Source organism: Typopeltis vanoorti, chromosome 18 (assembly GCF_054136105.1).
Source record: "Typopeltis vanoorti isolate ZY-2024b chromosome 18, IOZ_Tvanoo_1.0, whole genome shotgun sequence".
Taxonomy (NCBI): domain Eukaryota; kingdom Metazoa; phylum Arthropoda; class Arachnida; order Uropygi; family Thelyphonidae; genus Typopeltis; species Typopeltis vanoorti.
Window position 1 is genome coordinate 71,935,969 of NC_143566.1, and position 26,662 is coordinate 71,962,630.

A 26,662-nucleotide genomic window follows, 5' to 3' on the forward strand; every position below is an offset into this window, starting at 1 on the left:
TATACAGGGTGTTCGGGATAAATTTGACATATTTATAATTAATTATATTTTTCCGTAAGTTACATGTATTAACACACACTTCTCTTCATTTAAAAGTTTGGACCCTTCTTCATTCATATACAAGATGTCAGAAAGGATGGATAGCTGGAACCCACCTGAATCATGGAAGAGAATAACTTGTATCATGATGATTCGTGCCCGCCATCAAAATAAGGATATTACGACTGCTGCCCAATGCTCCCTGAATACAGTAAAAACAATCAGGCATGAACTAGAGACTTGCAATGGTGACTACGAGGATGTAGCAAGAAGAAAGATCCCTAGCAGACGATCTGATTGCGTTCGTACAGCAGAATTCCTCGCAAATCTGCAGGAACAGGTGTTGAAGAACCCTGGCATTGGAATTCGGGCTTTGTTCGTGGAGTTGCTAACTGTAGTCAAGCCCTGGATAACAAGGGTAGCCAATGGTAGGCCGTATGTATGGCAGCAGGATTCGGCCCCTTGCCACACCTCTGGGAAAAGTCAAAAATGGTTGTCTGAAAATTTCTACTACTTCACCAGTCCAAATGTTTGGCCTCCAAACTCCCCAGACCTTAACCCCATGGATTATTTTGTATGGGGCGCAGTTGAAAAAGACACCAATCGCACTTCCAGTAATACAAAAGCCCAGTTAATGGATAAAATTAAAACAGTTTTTGCGGCCCTTCCCAGGGAGACTGTAGCATCAGCTTGTTCGAGGTTCCGAAGCAGAATTGAAGCTGTGATCGATGCTAATGGTGGTTATTTTGAGTAAATCTTGTTGATAGTATTGTAATTAACTCTGCCTGTAATGTTTTTTTGTCAATTCATTAAATTTAATAGATACAAAGAAGATTTTCTTTTTCCTTACGAAACTGTCAAATTTATCCCGAACACCCTGTATGTATATTAATACATCTCCTTACGGATATGTATAAAAGATACATATATATGTATAAACACATCTCCTTACGGATATGTATAAGGAGATGTGTTTTGCATTATGGGAGATACTGAGATAGGAGTGATGTTGGCTTGCTCCACCTTTGCTGCGAGTTCCCTGGTGTTGTATTACTTTACCCCAGTCCTGAAGATATTTTCAGATGCAAACTTTGTTTGCTCACACTTGGATAAAGGATTAAACTAAATTTATTATGTACAGGAAGATTGTTTTATGTAAAATCTGGTGTCAGACAAGGATGTACATTATCCCCTTTGTTATTTATTATCTATATGGATCAACATTATGAAGAAAAGTGGTATTAAACCTGATATAAAAATTGGAGATGTTAACCTTAGCTCTTTACTTTATGCAGATGATGTTATACTTCTAAATAAATCCGCTACAAGATTCCCTGACTAAATTAAATAACTGTTATAATAAGATTTGATATGAAGATCAGCAATAACAAGACAAAGACAATGAAAATAGGCAGAAGCATTGACAATATCAAATGCATTGTGAATGGAGAACCTGTAGAACAAGTAAAATATTTCAGCTATTTGGGCATGATTTTTAGTGAAAATGGTAAATTAAATATGGAAATAGACAACAGAATCAGTAAAGCTTGGTATGGTAGGAAGTTAACTGAATAAATCTATATGGAATAAGAGAGAAATTAGTCAAAACACTAAATTAGCTGCATATAACACAGTGTTCAAACCAATTTTAACTTATGGATCTGAGAGCTGGATTAGAAATAAAACATTTGACCAAAGACTAGAGACCATAGATGAGTGTCCTGAGAAAAATTAGAGGCATGAACAGATTGCATCAGTGGCAATATGATATTAAAAATGAGGATATTAGGAAAGAAACTTAACATTCTTAGCATCCAGGAATGTGTTAGCAGAGTTAATCTCAGGTGGTATGGTCACTTAAACAGAATGGGAAAAGAAAGATTAGCAAAACAAGTATTCTCTGCCAGGTTAGCAGGAAAAAGATCCAGAGGAAGACCAAGAAATAGGTGGATTGATACAGTAAAAATTTGTCTTACTATAATGTTGGAGTCTTGACAGTCAGTGCTGGATTTATGTATAAGCTAAAAAAGCTACAGCGTAGGGCCTCACAATCTGTCAGGGCCTCAAATAAAAATAACAAAAAGACCAGCTGATGTAATTTAGTAAAACCGTAGGGGGCCTCTGGGTTTTATATAGCTTAGGGCCTCAGCAAGTCTAAATCCAGCTCTGTTGACAGGTAACAGATTGATTTGGAAGAAAATTATAAATAGGAAGTTAGTAATGATGTAAGTTTTTCATGTAGTAGTACTATCATATCCTGTACACCCCTTGAGGGTACATATCAGGAAGTTGATGATGGTGGTGAGATTTTGTTACAAAGAATTGATACAACTGCATCTGGATTACTGTGTAGATTTGGCCTCCTGGATTCAGAGGAAAAAAGAAGTTGAGGAAAAGGTGCAAAAATGAGTAACAAAGATGTTCAGGATTATGAGGACACATTGAGAATATGTGGACTGAAGACTGGTAAACAAGAAAAAGAGAGGTGATATGATAGATGCCTATAAACTTCTGAAAAGATCTTATAAGTTATCAACTGAGGAAATTTTTTGTTATATGGAAAGTGGGAGGGTGGGGCATCCATGGAAGTTAACTTTGTGTGCAGTTAAGAAAGGGGTGAGAGGTAGATTTTTCTCTCACAGAGCAGTGAGTGGAACAATTTGCTTCTTGTAGTAGTGAGTGCATCCATTGTGAATGAGTTTGAAAGAAGGTATGGCATCTGGTGTGGGTGATCTACAACCCCCTTCATGAGTCCTTAACTCGCTGATGATGAAAATAATTATTCAAGTTTCATTCTTAATTTAAATCTATTTTTATGAGCTTTTGTAGCCATATAGTCACTACTTATAATTTAGTTATTTGTACACTGGTAAACATGGGGAAAATGTAATAAAAAGTCATATTGAAAGATACATATTTTTAATGAATTGCATGGTGTTTTACATTTCATTCTTTCATATTTGATATAGGTAGATTCAGATGTTAAAGACTTGCTGTCGAGTTTGTCCCATTTGAGTCTACAGAAGACATAGTACAATGAGGTTGTAGGTATCCTGTACAGATATTCCATTGTCTTTGTGATGCAAGGTGTGTGTTGTTATACTATTGCATTTTGCAGCCATGTGTTATACCAGGTTTATCTCTGTTTTATTAATTTTAAGAGACTAGGAGTATATAAACTGCAACATGTGTTTATACAAGAAGAAAGCAATATTGGGATTAAGTTCATGCTGTTATCTCAGTATTGTGTCCATAACATGCTCCCACTAAACCACCTATGGTAATATTTCTTGGAGGCAGAGTCTAATTAAAATTTGATGGAAAATAAGATGTCAGTGATATGCAAAAGGACAAAAGTGCGTGTATGTTGGTGATTCTATATATTCTTATTGTAAATTGGTGATTTACGATTGTATATGTGTATGTTGTAGAATACAGAACTTAGTTTTGTTTAGTTATAAAAGTGGGCGCTGCCCAGACTGCTGTTCTGTTTGTCTGTAGACTTAAAGCATTCCATGAAAATGAAGGTTTAAAGTTAATATAAGAAAATATGCTAATTTTAAATATAACGGATTTGGCTCAGGATTTGAATTCCACTGTAGTGTGAATGTTCATGAAATTCTTTAGGTGATATATAATTTTATCAAGAAAGAAACTGAAAAACCAAAAGTAAAAATAACCCTACATATATTTTTTAATATTGTTTGTGCTAAAACTGAACTTCATAATGAAAAATATGTAATTGTGAATTGCTTTACATTGTAAATAATATATATTCGTTCAGCATGTATCACAAAGGAAGCAAAGTTCAAAAATTCTGATGTCGTGAGTGAAATATGAATTTGTGTATTTAATTGAAACTCATAATTGTATAAATATTTAACTGAAACTACAGATGTTTTTGTAAGTAATATACATTTGAATGAAAAGTATGTGGTATGGAATATTACTTTACTACTAGCTTACAAAAATGTTTTAATAAAATCCATAATAAAATCATGCCAGTTTAGTAGTATTTTGGTTAAAAATAAATGGCCTAATTTCATATACTTCTATTTTTGACATTTCAAAGACATCAGTGGATGTATATGGAAGATATTGTGTACTACTAGGCATTAATTTAATAGCTAACTTAAAAATGCACAGCACGTTGCTTTATATACTGAAGATGCCTTTCTTCTATAGTTGTGGTGAGAAGGCAATAAAGGAATATCCATTCATCGGTTGCTGAAGCACAAAATTATTAATAGTTCTAAATTTAAATCTGAAGGACTGTTTTTTGAGCCTGCCAAATTAATGAATGATCCTAGGAATGTTAACAAAGATATACTGTAATACAATGAAAGTTCATGAAACATAGAAGTTGATGCTGTACAGGGGAATATTAAAATCTCCAGGTGAACAACACTGATAATTTTGCCAGGAAAGAAAATCACAATACAACAGTCTTATGCATCATTAACCACCCATTTTCAACTACTGATTATGCCATTACATTATATGCTGTTATTGCACGTATATATTTGTGGTGGATTTTTACAATTTATATGGCAGATTTATACAGTTAACATTATTTAATTGTTTTTAAATTTTAAATTTTTTAAAAGCTAAGCTATGTGTAAAAGTAGCTGAACAGAAGTCATGAGAAGACTTTGTTAAGAATATAGAAAATAAGTATCAAGAAGGTGGCAAAATGTTATGAAGGTTATTGAAAAGCTTAGAAATTAAGGAAAGAATAGTGTAAAAGGAATCAAAGGTGAAAAAGGTGACATGAAAACTAACGATAAGGATATCCTAGATGTCTGGAGTAATTACTTTGTAAGATTGTTAAACGAAACAAGCAGTGACAGAACCATGCTAGAACATTTTCAAGACAAATGCAAAGAGGAGTACATATCAATACTTCAGGTAGAAAAAGCTCAAAAACTTGAAATGTGGAGAAAGGCAGCTAGCATACATGATATTTAGCAGAAATACTTAGTATGGATATATAAAAGTTTTGCGGCGGTCACACTGCATAATTCAGAGGACCTGGTCGAAAGGTCAGATTCCAGATGATTGGAGGAGAGCTCTAATAGTTCCATCTGTTAAAAAAAAAAAAAAAAAAAAAAAAAAAAAAAGAGGAATAAAGCTGAATACTTGGAAAGAGGTTGAGAAAGATTTATGGAAGAGAAACTTGGAGGAGAACAAGCTGAATTCAGGTCAAATAGAGGTTGTCAAGATCAGATTTTCACTTTATGACATAGTTGAGAAGTTATGGGAATATGACAAGGATCAATATTTAAGTTTTTTAGATCTGAAAGAGACATATGACAAGGTGCCCAGAGAAAAGGTTTTCAAAACACTACAGTTATATCGGGTAAATGGAACATTATACAGAGCAATACATAATATATATTTAAGTTGTAAGTCAGCAGTTAGAACTGAAAGAAATACAGGAATATGGTTTGATGTAAAATCAGGTCTAAGATAAGGTGCATGCTATCTCCACTCTTATTCATTGTCTATGTGGATTGTGTTATGATTAGGCCAGATATTAGAATTGAATTATGTCAAACTTAGCTCTTTGCTTTATGCAGGTGATGTTCTCCTAAACACATCTGGTGCAAGTCTCCAGCATTCTGTAACTAAACTGAATAACAACTGTAACAAATTTGGCACAAAAATCAGCAATAAAAAGACCAAAGCTGTGAAAATAGGCAGGAACATTGAATACATCAACTGCATTCTGAATGGATAGCCTATAGAACAACTAAAATATTTCAGCTATTTAGGCACAGTTTTTTAGTGAAGATGGCAAGTTCTAGAAATAAACAACAGAATAAGCAAAGCTGGTATGATGAGTAGCCAGCTAAATAAATTTATATGGAATAAGAGAGAATTAGTCAAAACATCAAACTAGCAGTATACAAGACAGTGTTCAAACCAATTTTAAATTATGGATCTGAGAGTTGGGTTAGAAATAAAGCACTTGATTAAAGACTAGAGACCACAGATATGAGGATTCTGAGGAAAAATTACGAGAGTAAACAGATGGCATCAATGGCAGAGTCATATTATTGATGTCAATATGGCAGGAATGAGATCTAGAGGAATACCAAGGTCTAGGTGGATTGATTCAGCCAGAAGTGCCTTAGAAGTACAAAATGTTAAATACAATATTGGAGTGCTGACAAGTAATAAACTAATGAGGAGGAAAATTGTAGATAAGAGATTAATAATAATGCAAACTTAATAATGTACTGCCGTCATAGTAGCCTGAACATCCCTTGAGGGTACATATCAGGAAACAGATGATGATGACATTTTTTAAAATGTTACTTGTATAATTCTAGCAACATGTCAGGTGTAATATAGCTTAATTAATTTTTATTAAATTGATTTATGTTCTGGATTTTTAGTTGTATCATTTCTGGATATCTCTACAATATGAAAACAACAGTCTGTATGAGAATCTTATGTATAGCTTTTTTTTTGTTTACCTTTTTAGAATGCTTAAAACATTGGCATTTGTTTCAGAATGCTTTGATTGTATTTTGTTATGGTGCAGCAAATTTTTACTTTCCCGAGATGGGCAAACTGGTCAAAGCCATTCTGCTTTATGGCTTTGCTGAACCTGAATTCACTGAATGAGAATATTTCATTCAACGTTTCTGTTCTTTCAATCTTATGCTGCTGTATCTCCATGTCAAATATGGAACAAAGCATGTTTCAAAGGACTTCCATATGAACTTTGAAAGAATGGGATAAAAGAAGACTTATGAGTTACAATTTGCAGAATCAAATTTACCAACAGTGGTAATTGTTTATTTGTTGCTAATCATAAAAGCATCTGCCTTTTGTGTGTTTCTTTAATTTAATTATAAAGTTGTATATAATGATTTCAGCATGCTTCTCTTTAAGAAAAATGTAGAGAAATTTTTATGCATTTTTGACATATCTTATTCTGTATGTGTAAATGACTGCTATCTCTCTGTATTCCAAAAACAGTCTCATGGACAAGATGATTTTAATAGATACATTTATATGTTGCTTAGCCATCTCTACTGTTAACTTTGCTATGTTACATCGCTATGTTTAACTGTAATATAACATGGTGATATGTGCACATTTAATTCATGAGGATTTTTTTTTTTACCTTATATGATACAATTCAGTATGGCATTGCATACTGAATTGTATCATAGATTTATCAGATGTACTCAAGTTTACAAGATCATAAGGAAGACAAATATAATGAAATTGAAAGGTTAAACAAACATGAATTCCAAAGAAGAGAGGGAAATAAATAATACTAAAATATAGAGCCTGAAAGGCTTCAGTTTGGCAGGATTAATATATAATGAGAATGCTTTGATTGTATTTTGTTATGGAGCAGCAAATTTTTATTTTCATGAGATATAGCCAAATGAAAGAAAATAGTTGTGAATTTTACCAGAGTTTATAAAAATACTCCTTTCGCTTAGGAGTTGCTTTGGTTTACACCACTTAAAAGACAAGGACTCTAGCAGGAGCCCATTGCCTTTTATTAGGTTTCACTGAAATAAATAAACTACAGTAAACCCTCGATTTAATGGACAAATTTTCCAGTCCATATGTCATGTGAAAATTAACACCCTGTTAATTTTAAAATGCTTTTAACCAAGATTTGCTTATAATTAAATTAACAGGTTATTTCTTGTTATTAATTTCCTGTTATTTTTAACAAATTTTGGCGAATAGGCCATCATATGTTGAAAAAAACTGTAGTAATTTAGCCAACATAATTTGCTGGCCTGTTTAGCCGAGTGGTTAGCATATTTGCTCTCCAGCCAAAAGGCTACGAGTTCGAATCCTACCATGGGCATGGATGTTTGTGATTGTCTGTGAAAATACTAGTGGTGGTGGTGGTTGGAGGTAAATACCATTGGTGTAGATAATGAAAGTAGTTGTAGTTGGTGGATTGAATGGTGAAGACAGAGAGTTGTAGAGTAGGTGCCCTCCCTCGATAAGTCTTTAGACTCCCTGGAGGTGTCGTAATAATAATAATACTAAATAAGTCACCACTCATAAAACATGTCCGCCGAATGATCAGCACACCAATCACACTGTGAATGGTTCTTTTGTCTGGTGGTGTGACTTTCTGTGGCAGATTTAACGCTGTCTTTTGCTCATTGTATGAACAAAATGCACACTACTGGGCGTGGCTCAGTGCATGATGTTCCAAAATGCACTGAGCCACGCCCAGTAGTGTGCATTTGTTTACTCACGGTGAATGGTTTATGTACATGTACAGAAATGGAATGATGAAAATGAGATACTGTATGGGGGAAGCATGGCTTTGTGAAAGGTAGATCACGCCTCAGTAACTTGCTCAAGTTTTATAACACATTGACGGCTGAACTGGATAAGGGTAATGGGTTTACAGTGAATACTGCTGTATCTGGCTAAGGCATCTGACAGGATACCACATGGAATTCTAATCCGTAAACTACAACATTATGGGAATGGATATAGGGTAGGTGAGATGGATAGGTGGGTGGTTGATGGAGAGATATCAGAGAGTAGCTTATTCAGGAGTAGAGTCCAAAAGATGGCCTGTGACTAGTGGTGTGCCGTAGGGTTCTGTTCTTGGACCACTGCTGTTTAATTTGTTCATTAACGATATAAGGAAGGATCTAAGAGGAACAGTTCATTTGTTCGCTGATGATGCAAAGTTGGGTAGGGCAATAGTGAATGCAGAAGATGTCAAAATCTTGCAGGACGACTTGGATAGATTGGAGTTCTGGGCTAAGGAGAATGGATGTCAATTTAATGTGACAAAATGTAAGATTATGCATTTTGGGGTGAAAAGATTAGCAGCAGTATGCCACATTGGTGGAACTGTACTCCAGGAGATTGATGAGGCCAGGGACTTGGGAGTGTTGGCGGATAGGAAGATGAAGTTTAGGGGGTACATTGCAAAAGTAGCTAAATCAGCTCATCAACTCACTTGGTTGTTGAAAAATACTTTGACGAGCAGAGACAAGCAAGTTATTGTACCTCTGTATCGAGCCTTGATAAGACCTCATCTCCACTGCTGTGCCCAGATTTGGTCACCTAGGTTTCTTCTTGATGGGGAGGAGGTGGAGAGGCGAGTGACCAAGATGATAGCAGGTCTATGGAATGAACCTTATGAAAACAGGTTGAAGATTTGTGGGTTGCAGAAATTAGTTGATAGGCAGAAAAGGGAAGATATGATTGAGACATTCAAATTTCTATAGGATTAATTCAGAGGATATTTTTGAGATCAGGACTGGTGGTGGGAGAACTAAGCGACACCTATGGAAGCTGGGCAAGAGTGTGGTTAGCAAGGGTGTTAGAGCTGGGTTCTTTACTTTTAGAGTGGTAAATGAGTGGGATAAGCTGCCAGAGTCTATTGTGGGTGTTATGACGGTGAGTGAGTTCAAGGCAAGGTATGATAGATACTGTGAGAATGTCGTATAGTTGTGTGGACATGATGTTTAGGGCCTCCCTCGATGAGTCTAAGGACTCCCTGGAGTCGCCCATAATAATAATGATGATGAAACCATGATCATTTGTCACTGAAATCTTTCATACTTATGCCATACTTTTATTAGTATATTTGAAAGTGATTGATGTGCAATATACTAAATTCATATGAACAGTGTACTTTTGCAGTAAGAATGGATTTTTTATAGGTTCATTGAACTTGATGGGTACAGAAACCTATGATTTTAGTACAAAGATAAAAGCTATAACCAAAGAAAATTTGTGCTTGCTATTATCTGAAGTCATTTATAATTTGAGTCGGCATTTGCTGAAGCATTTGCATTCACTTATGACATTATGTATTCTTGTACATTTGAAAGATTTATTAATATGTTTGTGTTACTGTATTGTAAATTTAAAATTATAATAATCAAACAAGGAAATTTATGATAAATATTTATCTTCCAATTTATAAAATTAGTTTTTCTCAGTTATTCAGGCACATCAAATTTAAATTTGTGATTAGCATAAAATTTCATTTTTAATGCATCTTGAAATTGCATTTTTTTAATGCAATTTCAAGATATACAGAACTCATGATGAGATCATGCACAAGATAAACTTAACAAAAACAAGTGTTATAGCTTTAATAGCACAAGAAATGCATATATCATCATCAAATTTCAAATATGTACTCTCAGGAAGTGTATAAGATATTATATAATAGTACTACACGATGTAACTTTTTCATGTGGTACTATCATAATATCCTGTATACTCTCTTAGAGTACATATCAGGAATTTGATGATGTTCATATGCATTTCTTGTGCTATCAAAATTTTAATATTAAGCTTATCTTGTGCATTATCTCATCACGAGTTCTGTGTATCTTGAATTCACATAATAGAGAGAGAGAGATAGCATAGACAACCAATTCTATGTTATCCAAGTTACTTCCCTCATATTAACAAAACAGTAATTGCTGATTTTCTAAGTACTGCTGTTATAAAACTTTTTTTTTTTTTTTTAATTGGGCCCATATATGAGAGGTTGGCTGGTCAACCTATACTTTAGTACCATATATAAGTAGTGGGATGGGAAAGGAGAAACTTGTTGACATTCGATTTAAAAGCCTGCATATTATATTCCTTGGGAAATACATCAGGGGGAAGACTGTTCCACAGTACAGCAGTAGCAGGGATGAAGGAGGAGGAAAAGAAACTTGTTCTGTGGGTTTCAAGATGTACTGTGAAGGGATGTTGGGAGGTAGTTGTACATGTTCCAATGGGTTTAAGTACAGAATGGGAGAATTATTGATGCTGTTTTCAGATGAGCATTTTCCATGAAAATAGTTGTAGAATATACAAATTATAGAGACAAAACGTCTATGTCAAAATGGAGGGAGTGAGTTGGTAAGAGATGGATCATTTATCAGTTTAATTGCTCTCCTCTGTATTGAGTCAAGCATTTTGAGGGAGCTTTTAGGAGCCCTGCTCCAAATGTGGGAAGAGTATTCGATAGCTGGGCAGATTTGCGATTTGTATAAGGTTAACAACTGTTTTGAAGTGAGGTAACATCTTGAGCAAAAGAGAAAGCCTAGATTTTGGGAGCTGAGAATGTAATGGTTGTGATGTGTTTATGCCAGGAGAGGCCTGATGTCATGTTAATTCCAAGAAGAGAAATTTCATCTTGTCTGGGAATTTGAGTATTATCAAAAATAATACTGGGGTGAAATGGTTCTTTTTTTGTGGGAAATTAGACAAAACTGGGTTTTACTAGCGTTGAAGTTGATGAGGTTTCGTGAGCCCCCATCGGAGGATTACTGCTCAAAGAGTAAAATGTCAAGCTTCCATTTGTTCATGGCACTTTGAAAGCTATTATGGCAGATATGAAATATAAATATATATATATATATATATATGAGGGTGGTCTGAAAAGTTCTCAGCCTAACAATGAAAATATGAATTTATAATTTCAAAATTATTTTTATTTTTCAACATAATCTCTGTTAAGACTAATACATTTATTCCAGCAATGCTCCATCGCCATTATCCCATCCCTTTAGTGAGATAATATCACTTCTTGACTGCTGCTCCTCTACAGCTGCAATCACTTCTTGATTCAAAGAAAAATACTGACTAGCAAGAAAGAGTTTTAGTTTTGGGAAAAGTTAGAAGTCAGAGGGAGCCAAATCTGGGGAATAGGGTGGATGTTCCAACAATTCATAGTGCAGATCCCTTAATTTTCCCGTTGCCAAAACACTTTTGTGGGCAGTTGCATTGTCCTGATGAAAGCTGATTATTTTTTTCTGCAAACTGGGTCTTTTCTCACGAATTTTTTTTTGTCTACTCTGTTTAAAAGATCGGAATAATATTCCCTGGTTATTGTTTTGCCCGTTTCAAGATAATTAATAAACAAAATGCCTTTAGCATCCCAAAACACCGATGCCATGACCTTTCCTATTGATGGAACCGACTTTGTCTTCCTTGACACTGAACAACTGGCTTCTGTCCACTGTTTTGACTGCTATTTGGATTCTAATGTGTAATGGTAAATCCAAGTCTCATCCATAGTAATAAATCGACACACAAAGTCAGTTTTATTCTTGTTATAAATGTTCCAAGCACTGTTCAGAGATTTTCATGCGAGTGCATTTTTGATCTGCTGTGAGCAAGGCAGCAGAAAGCTTTTTCATATGCAATTCTTCATGCAAAAGATATCCTGTGCGTATGCCTATAATCTCAGCAATTTCACACACTTTGACTTGCCGGTCATTCAATTCCATATCGTGCACTTGATCAATGATTTCTGGTGTTGTTACACTTTTTGGATGTCCTTCACGTGGATCATTTTTCAAGGCTGGTATACAGCCACGTTTAAACTCAGCAGTCCGTTTCTTAATTGTCGAATGTGAAGAAGAGTGTCCATAAACTTTTATGAACTTCGAATTAATTCCTTTTGGCATTAAACCTTCTTTTACAAAGAATTTTATAACTGCACGATACTCAATTTTATCCATTTCAAGGGATACAGACAACACTTTTGCTGCAGACAGCTGTATAAAACAAACAACTTGATAGAATGACTTGCAATTTCACATGGATGCTTATGACAAATGTGTACCACCTTAGAAAAAAAAAAAATCTTGCCAATAGTGTCGCCATCTATAGTCAAGGCTGAGAAATTTTCAGACCACCTTCGTATATAAAGAAAGATAGATTGAAAATTAGCATAATAGAAGATAACCAGCATAATGATAATATTGCCTTTCCAGAAAATAGGATCTTCTCCACCCCACCCTATAAATGACACATTCTCTCTTTCTCGTTCTATAATATGTATAAGAAAGAGGTCACAAGTTCATAATAATAGTGATACCACATAATGGAATATTTAGACATCTCTTCAGAATGTTTTTCGGTTGCATACATCTAAAGAACTTATTATTATTATTTAACACCTCCAGGGAGTCCAAAGACCCATCGAGGGAGGGCACCTACTCTACAACTGTCCATTTCCACCAAACGAGACTACCTTCATCATTTATACCAGTGTCATCTACCGTCGACCACCACCCCTAGTATTTTGACAGACAATCACAAACATCCATGCCCACAATAACACATTTAGTTTAATCCTTTATCCAAGTGTGAGCAAACAAAGTTTGCACCTGAAAGTATCTTCAGGACTGGGGTAAGGTGGTACAACACTGGGAAACTCGTTGCAAAGGTGGAGCAAGATAACATCACTCCTATCTCAGTATCTCCCATAATGCAAAACACATCTCCTTGCGGATATGTCTAATGCTATGCATTAAGGGAAGGGCCACTACCCAGACTAGTTTCGACCTTTATTGAGGTCTCTTCAGTGAAAGCCAGGCCCAAGTGGAGATACCAGGCAAAAGCATTAGCAAGGTCATCTCTAGCTTGCTAATGCTTCTGCCTGGTATATCCAAGTGTGAGCAAACTTTGTTTGCTCACACTTGGATAAAGGATTAAACTAAATTTATTATAGTCTAACCAAGTGAAAAATAAACTTTCAACATCCATGCCCACAGTCTTTTGGCTGGAGAGCAGATACTCGACCAACCAGGCCGGCAATTATAGCGGAACAAATATGAAATTGAATCAATACGACTTGAAAGATGCTAATAAAAAGGAATAAATAATACAAACAAGGACCTTCTACCTAATGAATAGCAATAAAGATGGAATTGACATGTGAATCACTAAAATTTTTTAATTGTTACTTTTACTAGAATAATATATCTAGTAATTCTGTTTTACTGTCATTTATTCAGTCAACTTTATACCACTTCAACTTACATTCACTCTGCTTGGAATTATATTACTAATAAAAATTTAATCCTGCTGGAATATAGTATATTCTTGGTTTCATCCTTTATCCATAAGTGTAACTTGGATAAAGTTACACTTGACTTCACTTGCATGTGAAGTCACTTCACAACTGGGCTACTGATATATAGAGGCTAATAACTTCACATCAATTGCCTCAGTATCCCATAATGCAACACACGTATCCTTGCAGACAAGGAGCCAGAGCCATAAGTGATATCAAGGTTGAAGTAATGAAGAAATCATATTTCCATATACAAGTAGCCAACAGGTGTAGCCATGCTTGCTCACACCTTATTACTAAAATACTATGGATCAGAGATAGATGTTAGAAGTTTTTTTTAACTTGGTTATACTATAAATTAAAGATGCCAAGAAATTATACTCTTGGTTTCATACTTTATCCAAGTGTGAATAAACAAAGTTTGCTCATGAAGTCATTTCACAGCTTTCATTATTGATATCACTTCTGGGTCTGGCTCCTATTGACAAGACCTCAATAAATGTCAAAACTAGTCTGGCTAGTGACCCTTCCCATAATGCTATGCATTATGGGAAGGGTCACTAGCCACAAGGATATGTGTTGCAATATGGGGTACTAAGGCAATTGATGCGAAGTCATTAGCCTCTATATATAAGTGGTCTAGTTATGAAGTGACTTCGTGTGCAAACTTTGTTTACTTATACTTGGATAAAGGATAAAACCAAGAGTATAATTTCTTGGCATCTTTAATTTAGAAAATTTAATACTGTTCATTGTTTATAAGTACAGCTTTTACAACTCTACTTATTATTGTAAGATTTAATAAATAAAAATATCTATATTGTTATTACTAGCAAGTAACATGATACCAAATCCTCACAACACTTTATGGTAAACTGTCAGCTGCATCTCCTGTGTTGTGTAATACACCCAATCCATTGTTATTATTATTATTGATTTTAATGGCTTTATTTTCCTCATTATTAAACATTAAATAATATTATCAACACTGAAAGATCTACAGCATCTCACTGATTAAATTTAATTGGTCAATGGATTAACTTAGTTTTTGTAACTGAAATTATGTATTTTTTTAACAGATATATGTGCTTTTCATGAGTTTTCGGAATATTTTACCATCAATCAGTAATAATAATAATACTAAAATTTATTAAATTATTGTCACTTAATTGCTTCTTTGTAACCGTTGTGATTCTCAAAGTATGTAGCAGAGTTTAAAAATGGAGGCATAGCTTAAACATATCTGAACCTCATCAAAAAATAGAGTGTGTTTTCTATTGCTCTCAGATATCTTTGAAATTCTTGATATGGAATATTTGTGACAATTTTGAAGTATTTATATTGCCTGAGCAATGCACCCTCTAATTTTTGCCAGCCCATGTTCTCATGAAAACATTTTGTGAATGGTCTCAGGCTCAATGTGTGCAGCTGCCTGTGCTCACAGTAGCAAAAGTCACAATTCATAAACTCTCAATATGATATGCCTAAAATTGGTGACAAATTTATTAAAAGATCTTGTAGGTTGCATGCTACATATTTCTATAAGAGTAACCTAAATGCTTACTTCTTGAGCTAGTTAAATACTGCATATATATATGAAGTTTATAAAAAAATTGTCACATTTGTCCAGCCACTCAAATTTAAATGAATTTACAGTTTTCCACCAGATCGAGGGTATAATGCAAAACCTCTAACATAATATTTCTAGTATTTAATGTTGTCCCTTTTTTTCATCTAGCTATAACCTGTAAAATAGCAAACACTAAACTAATTTGCTTAAATCTGCATAGCTGCAAAAATCCATCACCATTTGCATGAGTTCAAGTAACTACTGTTCAAACAGTAGACATTCTAAATAAATAAATATGCTTCTGCAAGGTGCTAATGTTCAGTTCATGGCCCAGCTAAAAATAACTAATTAGAGTGTATTGAATTGGATTAGAGTAATATTGGAGTGGATATATTGGAAAAAGTACTTAATAAAATAAGCAACAAGTATGATTTATTATATAATTCATTTTTATAGTACATTAAAAAATTATTGACTATAAATTAGAAATTCTGAAAGCCAACACTTTGTGCATACAGTTACAAGGCATGTGCAATCTCCTTTTTGATTAGTATGCACAACTTACAAGGAACATTGCTGCTGATTATGCACGCAGAGGATTTAAAATCTTTGTAGCTTTTAGTGCTTAAGGGAACATGTCAAGAATATATGACATTCCCAAAAAATACTTTAACCAGGAAAAGAAGAACATAAAATATAAGTTAATTGTGGACTCTTAAGAACCTGTTTCTGCCATCACTGTATATCAGTAAGTCTCGTGAAAAACTATTAAATCACTGGATAAGAATAGACTTGCATTCCAGTACCTAACTGCAAGATTTCCAGAAATTTCAGAAGCTAAACTTACAGGAGATATGTTTGTTGGATCTCAAACTAAGGAAGCATTAAGATGAGGATGATGAATTTGAAAAAAGTAACTGAAATAGATGTATGAAAAGCATTCAGAGATATTATTGAAAAGTTTTAGAGACAATAAAGCTAAAAATTGTAAATAAACTAGTTTTTAAGTTGAAAAAAAAAGCTAAACGCTTTTGGCAATGGAGCAGTCCCTTTTGTAACAACTAAGCTTAAAAAAAAAAAACACAATTAAATGAGGTTTTAGTTAAAGGATTAATTTACATACCTGTGTGAAAATTTTTAAAAGTAAATGATGGTAAAAAAAAATGTAGCAAAATAAAAAGGGAAGAAAATTTTTCATGTTTCTTACTATACAAGTCTTCTATAACACGGTCTTATGCAGTTGTACTCATTAAAAATAACAGGATTTATGGGGAGGAAATAAGGTTGGGACAGCACTCAAAACCTTTTAGTCTTGTAATACACTAAAAAAATAAATAATAAAAATTATTACTGTGTGAACCACAGATGCGAGACCCCTCGACACTTCTGTGCATGTCAGAAGGCAAATCCATTCCGATAATAGGGTAATCAGTGCTTTTCATGGAATGAGTGTTTATTATTATATGTCAAAAAAATTAGCTTTTCTTTTATGAAAAGTCTAGTTTTTAAAGTGGTAACTATTTTGCTTGTACAACAGTTGGAAACTGTTACATATAAAGTATGTGATTTCGTGTGTTAGTCATGAATTCGTACATCACCTTATTCCTTTTTCCCCCTTCAACATGAATTGACTCTTCTTGGCATGTTGCCAGTCATGGGTCTTGGATCTGTGGTCGGACAGTAAATATAGCACATTACCTTGACAAAAGGCATGAAGTTTGTTTGGTAGAAGTGGGTGTGGTAAAGTGATTTGCCTTCTGAGTCATGTGGAAGAGACAGAAGAAAAGATATTTTCATTCTTAGAGTGAAATGTTGAAACACAAGAAGTGGATAGCAAATCCAGCTGTTGCTGTCTTGCCAGCTTCCTCCTTTCAAAAAAAATTGCTTGTATAACTCCAAATAAGACTAGGTGCCACAAAGTGCTATCTTGCTGCACTTGACAAGTATAGTCATTATCTTCAATCCACTGCAGGTGATTTTCATTTCTTAAACATATAACTGATGTGTTAAGCTCTTATGGGGGCAGTCTTCTGGACTGCAGATGACTTCATCATCTGCAGCTTCCACTTGCCTCTCAGCAACAAGTTGTTTTGAGTCTTGATTAAATATTCTTCTTCTCTACATCCTCAAAACTAACTTGTCTTGCAAGAGCAACATAGTTTTTGATTTGTATGAATTCTGAAGCCTACAAAATCATGAATTAAATCAGGGAGAAGTTTCTGCCACATGATGCAAGTAGTCTTTTGTTGCATCATTTAAACCTCCTCAATAGTAACAATAGCAAGTTTGATGCTAAATCACTTCCTGAATTCCAGAAAGTTTGTGCATTATCACATTTCATTCTTTCAATTTTTTTAGGAAATGACAACATAAACTCAATTATTAATTACAAAAACTTTAATAACTACTTATATTTTGGCAATGTTACATTGCCATCTTCAGGGATCACAAAACAATGCTACATGCAAGCAAGCACTCACACTAAGCAAATGACACTGAAGAAAGACAACTTAAGTCTGTTCCTAGAGTCCTAAAAGGTGTCCCCTAGCAGACTAAATTGGGTCGTCTTGGTCATTGGGCTGACGATCTTAGAATATATGCTTCTCAAATTTGGGACAGTCTCATGCACCCAAATTTATTGAGGTTTGGGAAGTTTTTCAGAGCTGAGGCTGATTATAGGAATATTCTCTTATATTTATACTTGCTGCAGTGTAATAAAGTGGCCTTCTTCCAGCGTATTAGAGGTCAGCAAGTCCTGAGTGGCTGTATTTGTGGAACCAGATGTAGTCCTTGTGTTCGGATATCCTGATATTGGCTGTCCTGTTTGGCCATATTAGGACAGTTTGCAACTCCAGGTAAGTCTAGGGGAAGTGGGGAGGGTCTTTTAGTGAGCAGATAAGCAATACTAATTTCTTATATGGTTTGTAACTAGTTGCGAGGTCATATTTTTGTTAGTTTTTCATATGTACCTCAGATATATGGAATGGTGACAGATTTAAAGTAATCTCTGCTTTGAAGTGGGATGGGGGGGGGGTAACTGGTTTTAATCTTTTTTGGATTTTTGAGGAGTTGTAGCCATTGGCTAAGAAGGTGTTAAGAATATGGTTAAGTTCAGTAGTTAGAGCATTGTTATCTGACCTGATTAATTTTATCCTGTTATATATATAGGATTTTTATATAATTCCATATTGTTGGGAGGGGGTTGACTGCTAATGAATGCACCTACCTGTATGGTAGGTTTTCTGTAAACAGAGAAAGCCAGGGATCCATCCTGCTAGCATGTAATCAGATTGTCTAGGAAAGGGAGACGTTGTTGTTTTCCTTTTCCAAGGTTAACTGGATCCTGGGGTGTTGATTTAAGTGTGTTGAGAAATTTTGGAGTATATCCAGGCCATGCATCCAAATGGTGAACACGTCACCAACATAGCGTTACCAAACAGTGGGTTTATGTGGGAATGAGTTTGCAAACGCATTTGACAAAATACTGCATGGAACTCTGTTATGCAAATTAGAACAAATGGGGATGGATGTAACGCTGGTTAGATGTTGGAAGTTTTTCCATTTAGTTATACTATGAATTAAAGATGCCAAGAAATTATATTCTTGGTTTAATCCTTTATCCAAGTGTAATATCAGGACTGGGCAATTCGTATATCGAAGCTAATGACTTCACATCACTTGCCTTAGTATCCCATAATGCAACGCACATATCCTTATGGACATGTATAATACTATGCATTATAGGAAGGGTCACTACCCAGACTGGTTTTGACCTTTATTGAGGTCTCATCAGTGGGAGCCAGACCCAAAAGTTTCAAACGATAATATTTACGTTAAATCGACTGAAAAATCTAAAATTACTTGTACAGTACATTTCCTATGTGTAAAACTAACATTTCAGTAATTTTATTTCTCTAACTCTGGATTAGAGATAGATGTTGGATTTTTCCACTTGGTTATAATATAAATTAAAGATGTCAAGAAATTATATTCTTAGTATATTCCTTTATCCAAATGTAAGCAAACAAAGTTTGTGCCTAAAGTAATTTCAGGACTGGGCAACTCGTATATAGAAGCTAATGTGTAAAGATATGTACTTTGTATTATGGGATACTAATGCAAATGATGTGAAGTAATTAGCTTATATATATATATATATATATATATATGAGTTGCCCAGTCCTGAAATGAAGGAGCAGAATCAAGGCGAAAACAGGTGACTAATTGTGTGTCGCAAGGTTCAGTGCTGGGACCATTCCTGTTTAATTTGTACATAAATAATCTGAAAGGAAATATTCAACTGTTTGCTGATGATGCAAAATCAGATGGTGTAATAGTTAATCAAGGTAATGTGGAGAGCTTGAAGGACGATTTAAATAGGCTATCAGTATGGGCAAAAGATCATGGGCGTCAGTTTAATGTGGAGAAATGTAAATGTAAAGCTGTGCATTTTATAACAAATAGATTACAAGTCATGTATTACATTGATGGCACTGTACTCTGGAAATAGATGAAGCTAAAGATTTAGGGATGGTGGTAGATAGAGAGTTAGTTTAGAGGATATATTGCTAAGGTAGCCCATAAGATTATTTGGCTATTGAAGAATACATTAACATGTAGAGATAAGGAAATTGTTATTCCTCTTTATAAGGCCTTGATATGCTCATATCTGGGGATTACTGTGCTCAAGTCTGGTCCACTGGGTTTCTTGGGGGATGAGGAAGCAGTGGAGTGGATTCAGAGCCAAGGGAACTGTAGAATGGTCCCTATGAGGATAGATTGAGGGTGTGTGGATTGCAGAAATTGATAGGAGAAAATGAGGGGATGTGATAGGGACATTTAAGATGCTTAAAGGGTTTTATAGGATTGATGCAGGGGAAATGTTTCAGCACTTGGCTAGAAGGACCAGAACAAGGGGTCATCTCTGGAAGTTGAATGAAGGTGTGAGGACTAGATTTTTTGCTTGGAAAGTTGTGAATGAATGGAATGGGTTGCCAGAGTTAGTTGTGAGTGCTTTGTCTGTTAATGAGTTCAAGGAGAGATATGACAGACTGTGTGGATAGATTGTGTCTCCCTGTGATGAGTCTTTGGACTCCATGAAGGTGCCCATGTATAATAATAATAATATTTTGCCAAAGTTAAATGGCATCTTCAAGGATTAATACACTGGTATCAAACACATATATGTAGGCACACTTCAGTAGCAAAACTGAAGTGGGAGAAATACAGGATGACTTGAAATCCTATAATTATGCCACCTATTCGCTTTAGTTGGGTATTCTTGACCACTGGACTGAATGTCAGCTGATGAGGATCTCCTATATTTGAGGTAGTTTGATACAGCCATATTTGTTTAGGTTTGGGTAGTTGGTAAGAGCTGCAGCAGATTCAAGGAAAAGTCTTAAATCAAAATTTGTGAAGATGGTAAATTAAATATGGAAATAGATAACACAATCAACAAAGCTGGTATGGTAGGCAAGTCAACTGAACAAATTTACATGGAATAAGAGAAATTAGTCAAAACACTAAATTAGCTCTATACAAGACAGTGTTCTCTTATGGATCTGAGTTAGAAATAAAACACTTGACCAAAGACTAGAAACCACATATGAGAATCCTGAGAAAGACTAGAGGCCTGAACAAATGGCATCAGTGGAAATATCATATTAAAAACGAGGATATTAGGAAAGAACATTGACATTGTTAGCAGAGCTAATCTCAGGTGGTATGGTCACTTAAACAGAATGGAAAAATGGAAAAGGAAAGATTAGCAAAGCAAGTGTTCTCTGCCAGGTTGGCAGGAAAAAGACATGGCTTATCTACGTCTTTTTGGCTGAACACCAAAAAGACGTACAATACAAAAGAGAACAAAAAACGGGTCTTGCTTTCCATACCACTTCCACTGCTGGACACGATGTACTCTGGCAAAAAACGACGATGTCATACATAGAAAACAACTGCTACATAAGAAAATTTAAAGAAGCTGCTAATATGCTGAAAAACCCAACCCAATGCAATAAAAATCAAGGTTTAATTCTCCATCAAGTGTGGCCAGCTCTAATAAAAAATCTACCTCAATCTGAGCTCGGACTGTATGAACAAGAACACATGACATCATCCAGTATTGTTCAACGTCAATAATGTTTTATATCTGCATTCTGTTATTTGAGTTTATGAATAGCCAGATGGTTATGATTTGTATTTTTTAATTTCTCTTGTTTAAACTTTAAGTTATACTATTTACCCCTGAAGATGTAAATCCTACGATTTACAAAACTTGTCGGGAACTATTATTTCTCAATATTGTATAACTGAATAATAAAAAATGTGGTGTAATCACCGAAATATGTCTTTTGAACCAATTAGCCAGAGAGTCCTGATCTCAACCCTACTGAACATCTGTGGGATGAATTGGAGTATCAGGGGGGGGGGGTCAAGGGACATTCTCTCCCACAAGTCCAGGATCTAATTACATGCCTAAAGGAAGAATGGTCCAAAATTCCCATTGATCACTATCATACACTTGTGGAAAGATTGCAGTAGTCATCACATCAAAAGGAGATCCTACATCTTATTAAGATGGGTGTCATGGCTGTTTGTTTCTCATGGTATGGTGTCTGTTGACTTCTTTCCGAGCAGCGTATATGAAAAAAAATACATCTCTCCAAAAAATTTAAAATCAAAGTACTTCCCACACTTCTTTTTTGGAGACCTGAATTATCAAACAAAGAAAAATAGAGATTGACAGGCTTTGAAAATAAAACATCATGGACCGAAATGAAAACCAAGCAGGAAATTATAATTACATTACAAGTATTTCACAATTTCAGTAATAACAAGAAGCAAAGAAAATTGGTTATAGTGGTATGGACATGTGCACAAAATGCCTACTAAATGGTTTCTTCAAATTCTCCAAAACAAGAGTAGAAGAGAAGATACCTGGAAAATATAGAAGGAAATGGATAGAAAACATCAAATGTATAAATGGTCTGAACTCTTACAGAAATTGAAATAACTTGGTTACTGATAGATTGGATTAGTAAGCTATTGTTTTTGGTAGCATTAAAGCACTGAGGAAGATGGTGAAGTAGACTAAAGGTTAGGTAATCCTATGATTGAATCCTACGATTCTAGAGACCAAACATGAACTTTTCAAACCACTTCCAGCATCTAATAAGTAGGGTAGTGGTTTTCGTCTTACCAGGCAATGAAATTCATCTACCACTTCTTCAACTTTAGAAGTCTTTACTGTAATAACTTGGTGTATTTTTTTCCTTTGTTATCTCCTCTAACTTCCTTAAAGCCTGTATCATTAAATGAAATGAAATTGTGTATCATCAAAATATGTTATAACAGTCTGTATGGAAATACGGATTTATATGTGCAACTTGAAAGCTATCTTATGATTTTGGGATTTATATTTGTTCGATATTAGGTGATATTAGACCATTTTTAGAGCAAAATCTCATGGAAATGTGTTAATTTAAAATTCTTAATTACAGTTTAATCACTAAGATTTCAAAAATCATTCTATTTGTTCAGCTTCATAACATTTGGTGTTATATAATTTATAATAAGAAAATGGCAGGATAATCAATTCACATTCTTTTGAGTGTTTCAGTTATAACAGTCTGTATGGGAATACAGATTTAAATGTGCAACTGAAGGCTGTCTTATCATTAGGGAAGGAGGTAATAAAATAATAGGTCAGACTATATTCACATTAGAAAATATATTATCATTTTACTAGTATTTGCACTTATTTTGTACAAATCAACATGTCATATTTGTAAACATACAATCATCAGATATTCAACTGTTCTATTTTTCCATCAAACATGGTTGTCTTGTCACATTCCAAAATTTATTTCGTTATCAAAGTAATCCAAATATTTGCAGATGTTGAAATTTGTTTATGTTAAACAGTTCATTATGCAGTGCTCTAATTTGTCTAATTTTATGCCATGTTAATTCCTTAAAATTTGAAAATACATTTGATTCATAATAAATTTTTACATCAAATAATGCCTATCTCAATGAAGGTCTGAAGGTACTTCAGTATAATCTGAAAACAAAATTTCTTCAAAGAAATACCTATTTAAATATTAGGATAAAAGCTACTTTTGTAAAAAAAAAAAAAAAAAAAAAAAGTGTAATGGAATACAATAATATATAGTTTAAGCTAACAATAATAAGATTGAAAGTCATTCTAGAACACTAAAGAAAGAAACCTCAATGCTGCTCACAGGCATGCTTCAGTAATTTAGGATGAGGCCAATATGGTTTCAAGTTATTTTCTGTGCCAGTTCTATGAGTTTATCCTGTTACTAGTTAAATAATGGTGAACTTTAACAATATCAAATATTATCTGGACTTGGTACAACAGTGACAGAAGTCAAAGAGCTGTGGGTTTTAATTTTGCTTCTTCTGTAAATTAAAAATGCATAAACTGCATTTGCAAGATGAAGTATAGCATTTAGAATTCCAAAGATAGCAGAAGTGTTTTTTATTGCAACATGGCCTGGCTCAGTCATATGTCTTGGATCTGGAAGAGAGTAAAGCATCAGCAGGGTCAGACCAGCTGAAAAGCTGAACACAAAAGCCACAGAATGGAAAGAGATTAAAAGAGTAGATTGTATAAGGTGAAAATTGGCATCCATATTAAAGGCTGAAGTAACAAACAAAATTAATGTTACCACTAGAGACAAGAATGACGACAAAAGACCAAATACTTCTCTAGGACTTGCAGTTAACAGTGGAGTTGATGTCAGCATATGGTGATGGGCAGCGCAGTGATAGCCAAGGATTCCCAAAAATATGATTGCTGTAAAAACTGTTACCATTTCCAAAATGCTTTTAGAGGACATTAAATACTGGCAGTTTCTAGTTAAACAAATCTGATTTTCTTGTTTTGGGCTAGGTGATGGAGGTCTACTATGTGTCTCTACAGTTATCAAATCACAGCTACATCGATCTTGTCCAGAAACAGGCTGTCTTTCACTTGGAGTTGGGGATTTACTTTTGCCCTTTACTATAATATCAAAGGTTGGCCCTTGAAGCTCAATTGCATTTATGTCATGTCTTACATCAAAAGTAGAAGATTTATTTGGTTCCTGTGCACCACGATCTAAGTTAAATCCTTGAACACCATATGCTGGTTTATCACGACTTGCATCAGTAGTGGGAGATTTGCTTGATTTCTGTGCACTACGATTAAGGTTAGATTCTTGAGATCTGTCATGTCTATCAAAAGTGGGAGATCTACTTTGATCTCGTAGAACTCCTGTTAATCCTAAGTCGGTTTCACGAGATCCATATGGTTGTTTATCATACTTTGCATCAGTAAAAGTGGGAGATTTGCTTGATTTTTGTGCACTACGATTAAGGTTAAATTCTTGAGGTCTGTCATGTCTATCAAAAGTGGGAGATCTACTTTGATCTCGTAGAACTCCTGTTAATCCTAAGTCGGTTTCACGAGATCCATATGGTTGTTTATCATACTTTGCATCAGTAAAAGTGAGAGATTTGCTTGATTTTTGTGCACTACGATTAAGGTTAAATTCTTGAGGTCTGTCATGTCTATCAAAAGTGGGAGATCTACTTTGATCTCGTAGAACTTCTGTTAATCCTAAGTCGGTTTCACGAGATCCATATGGTTGTTTATCACGCTTTGCATCAGTAGAAGGACCATGTTCTTTTAAAGCTGCACTAAAATCGGGTTCTTTCTGTGCTTTTTTGTAAGCCATTTCTATGAATGTTTCTTATTTGTCTTAAATAGGTTTTTTTACGACTGTAATAGTTTTTCTATCTCTCCAGAAAATTCTTAATGAAGAAAAAACAAAAAAGTAAACTAGTAACACAAAAAAAACAGTATTAAATAAATGACGATTACAAAATCAGCAAAAATTAAACATTTCTTTCAGATGTATAATACATCCTTATCTTAAGGTGTAGTCAATAGTTTTCAAGCCTTCTTGAAATATCCATAATAAAGATCCAGTACCCCAATGTTGTTTCAATGCATACCTATGTAAATAGAAATCCATTTTTAATTTAAAATTTTAAGAAAATATGTCATAGTGTTAAAACAGATTCAAGAAATTATTTTTTAAATTTTAATCTGTTTTCTGGCAGCATATTGCTGCTTATTGGTTATATAGATTTAGAACTTCAAAAGTAAAGTTTTCTTTCAAATGCAGGAAAGCCTGTTAATTTAATGTTGTAAAATACAAAGAACAGGAATTTTTAATTTATACAACCAAGTAAAATCTTTTTTAAAAAATGATTAAGTTTGGAGAACATAAGATGTTTATTCTAGCTATTTTTTTCATGCATCAAAAGATATAAACAGAAGAAAGTTTTACTGTTCCATGTTGAGAGTAATTGATTGTATAATGTGAAGGAACATATATTAAGCATATTGATAGTGGAGTATTGTTAGCTAGTGGGTGCAAAGTACTATACCTTTTGTTGGTGACAAAATGTATGATATATAAGTGAAAATGCAGCAATGAATAAGTCTCATATGGAAGTGGCAGAGTTTTTCCTTTTCTTTTCTTTTTTTTTTTCATCTTCTTCTTCCCAGAGTTTTTTTTTTATATTTTATTTTGTAAAACAGGCAAACTTTTCAGGAAAACACCTACAATTAAGAGACAATACACTTACCATATAGCCATAGTTGCTTCAAAAAATTGAACAAATACAAGCAGCAATACAAAGCCTCAAGCTTTTGAAGTAGAATGACATTTTGCTTGTATCTTTCAATGCTTACAATTCTATCTATCTCTCCCTTCCATCTGATTCAGACGGGTTGGGCCTCTTCCTAATGAGGAGTCACAGCAAAATAATGCAGCCAGCACGCTACTCCTCTGCTGCATCCCTAATGGAGGTATTCATGGCTGTAGTCCGTTTGTGTTCATGGGGTCGGTTTGCCTGCTTGCGGGATTAAAAAAACCACAGCTAAACTGGGGGAAAAACCCTACTGCCTGCACCCAATACCAGCTAACTTGGCTATGGCTGAGGAAGATCCTGAAGCTCCTCACATCTCTGACGGGAATCGAACCTAGGACACTCCTTACCCAGGCATATGGTTGCGAAGAGCACAGTCACTAGGCTAACCGTGCAGACATATAAGTGAAAATGTAGCAATGAATAAGTCTCATATGGAAGTGGCAGAGTTTTTTTTTTTTTTTTTTTTTTAATTTTTATTTTGTAAAACAGGC

The 26,662-nt window shown here is 34.5% G+C and overlaps 2 protein-coding genes across 2 annotated transcripts in view; one reads left to right on the top strand and one right to left on the bottom strand.

The window, feature by feature from the left end:
* LOC150096792 (ankyrin repeat domain-containing protein 54-like) overlaps positions 1–8,186 on the top strand; it is a 129,551-nt gene extending 121,365 nt beyond the window's left edge. Inside the window, exon 9 of the mRNA XM_090407972.1 lies at positions 3,009–8,186. Coding sequence (XP_090264098.1) covers positions 3,009–3,071 — 63 coding nt within the window. The 3' untranslated portion in view covers positions 3,072–8,186. The remainder of the gene's footprint in view (positions 1–3,008) is intronic.
* Positions 8,187–23,157: 14,971 nt separating this feature from the next.
* The window catches only part of LOC150096793 (uncharacterized), a 48,958-nt gene continuing 45,453 nt past the window's right edge, over positions 23,158–26,662 (bottom strand). The window contains exon 3 of the mRNA XM_090408062.1: positions 23,158–25,466. Within this exon, the coding sequence (XP_090264188.1) occupies positions 23,798–25,186 (1,389 nt within the window). The 5' untranslated portion in view covers positions 25,187–25,466 and the 3' untranslated portion in view covers positions 23,158–23,797. The remainder of the gene's footprint in view (positions 25,467–26,662) is intronic.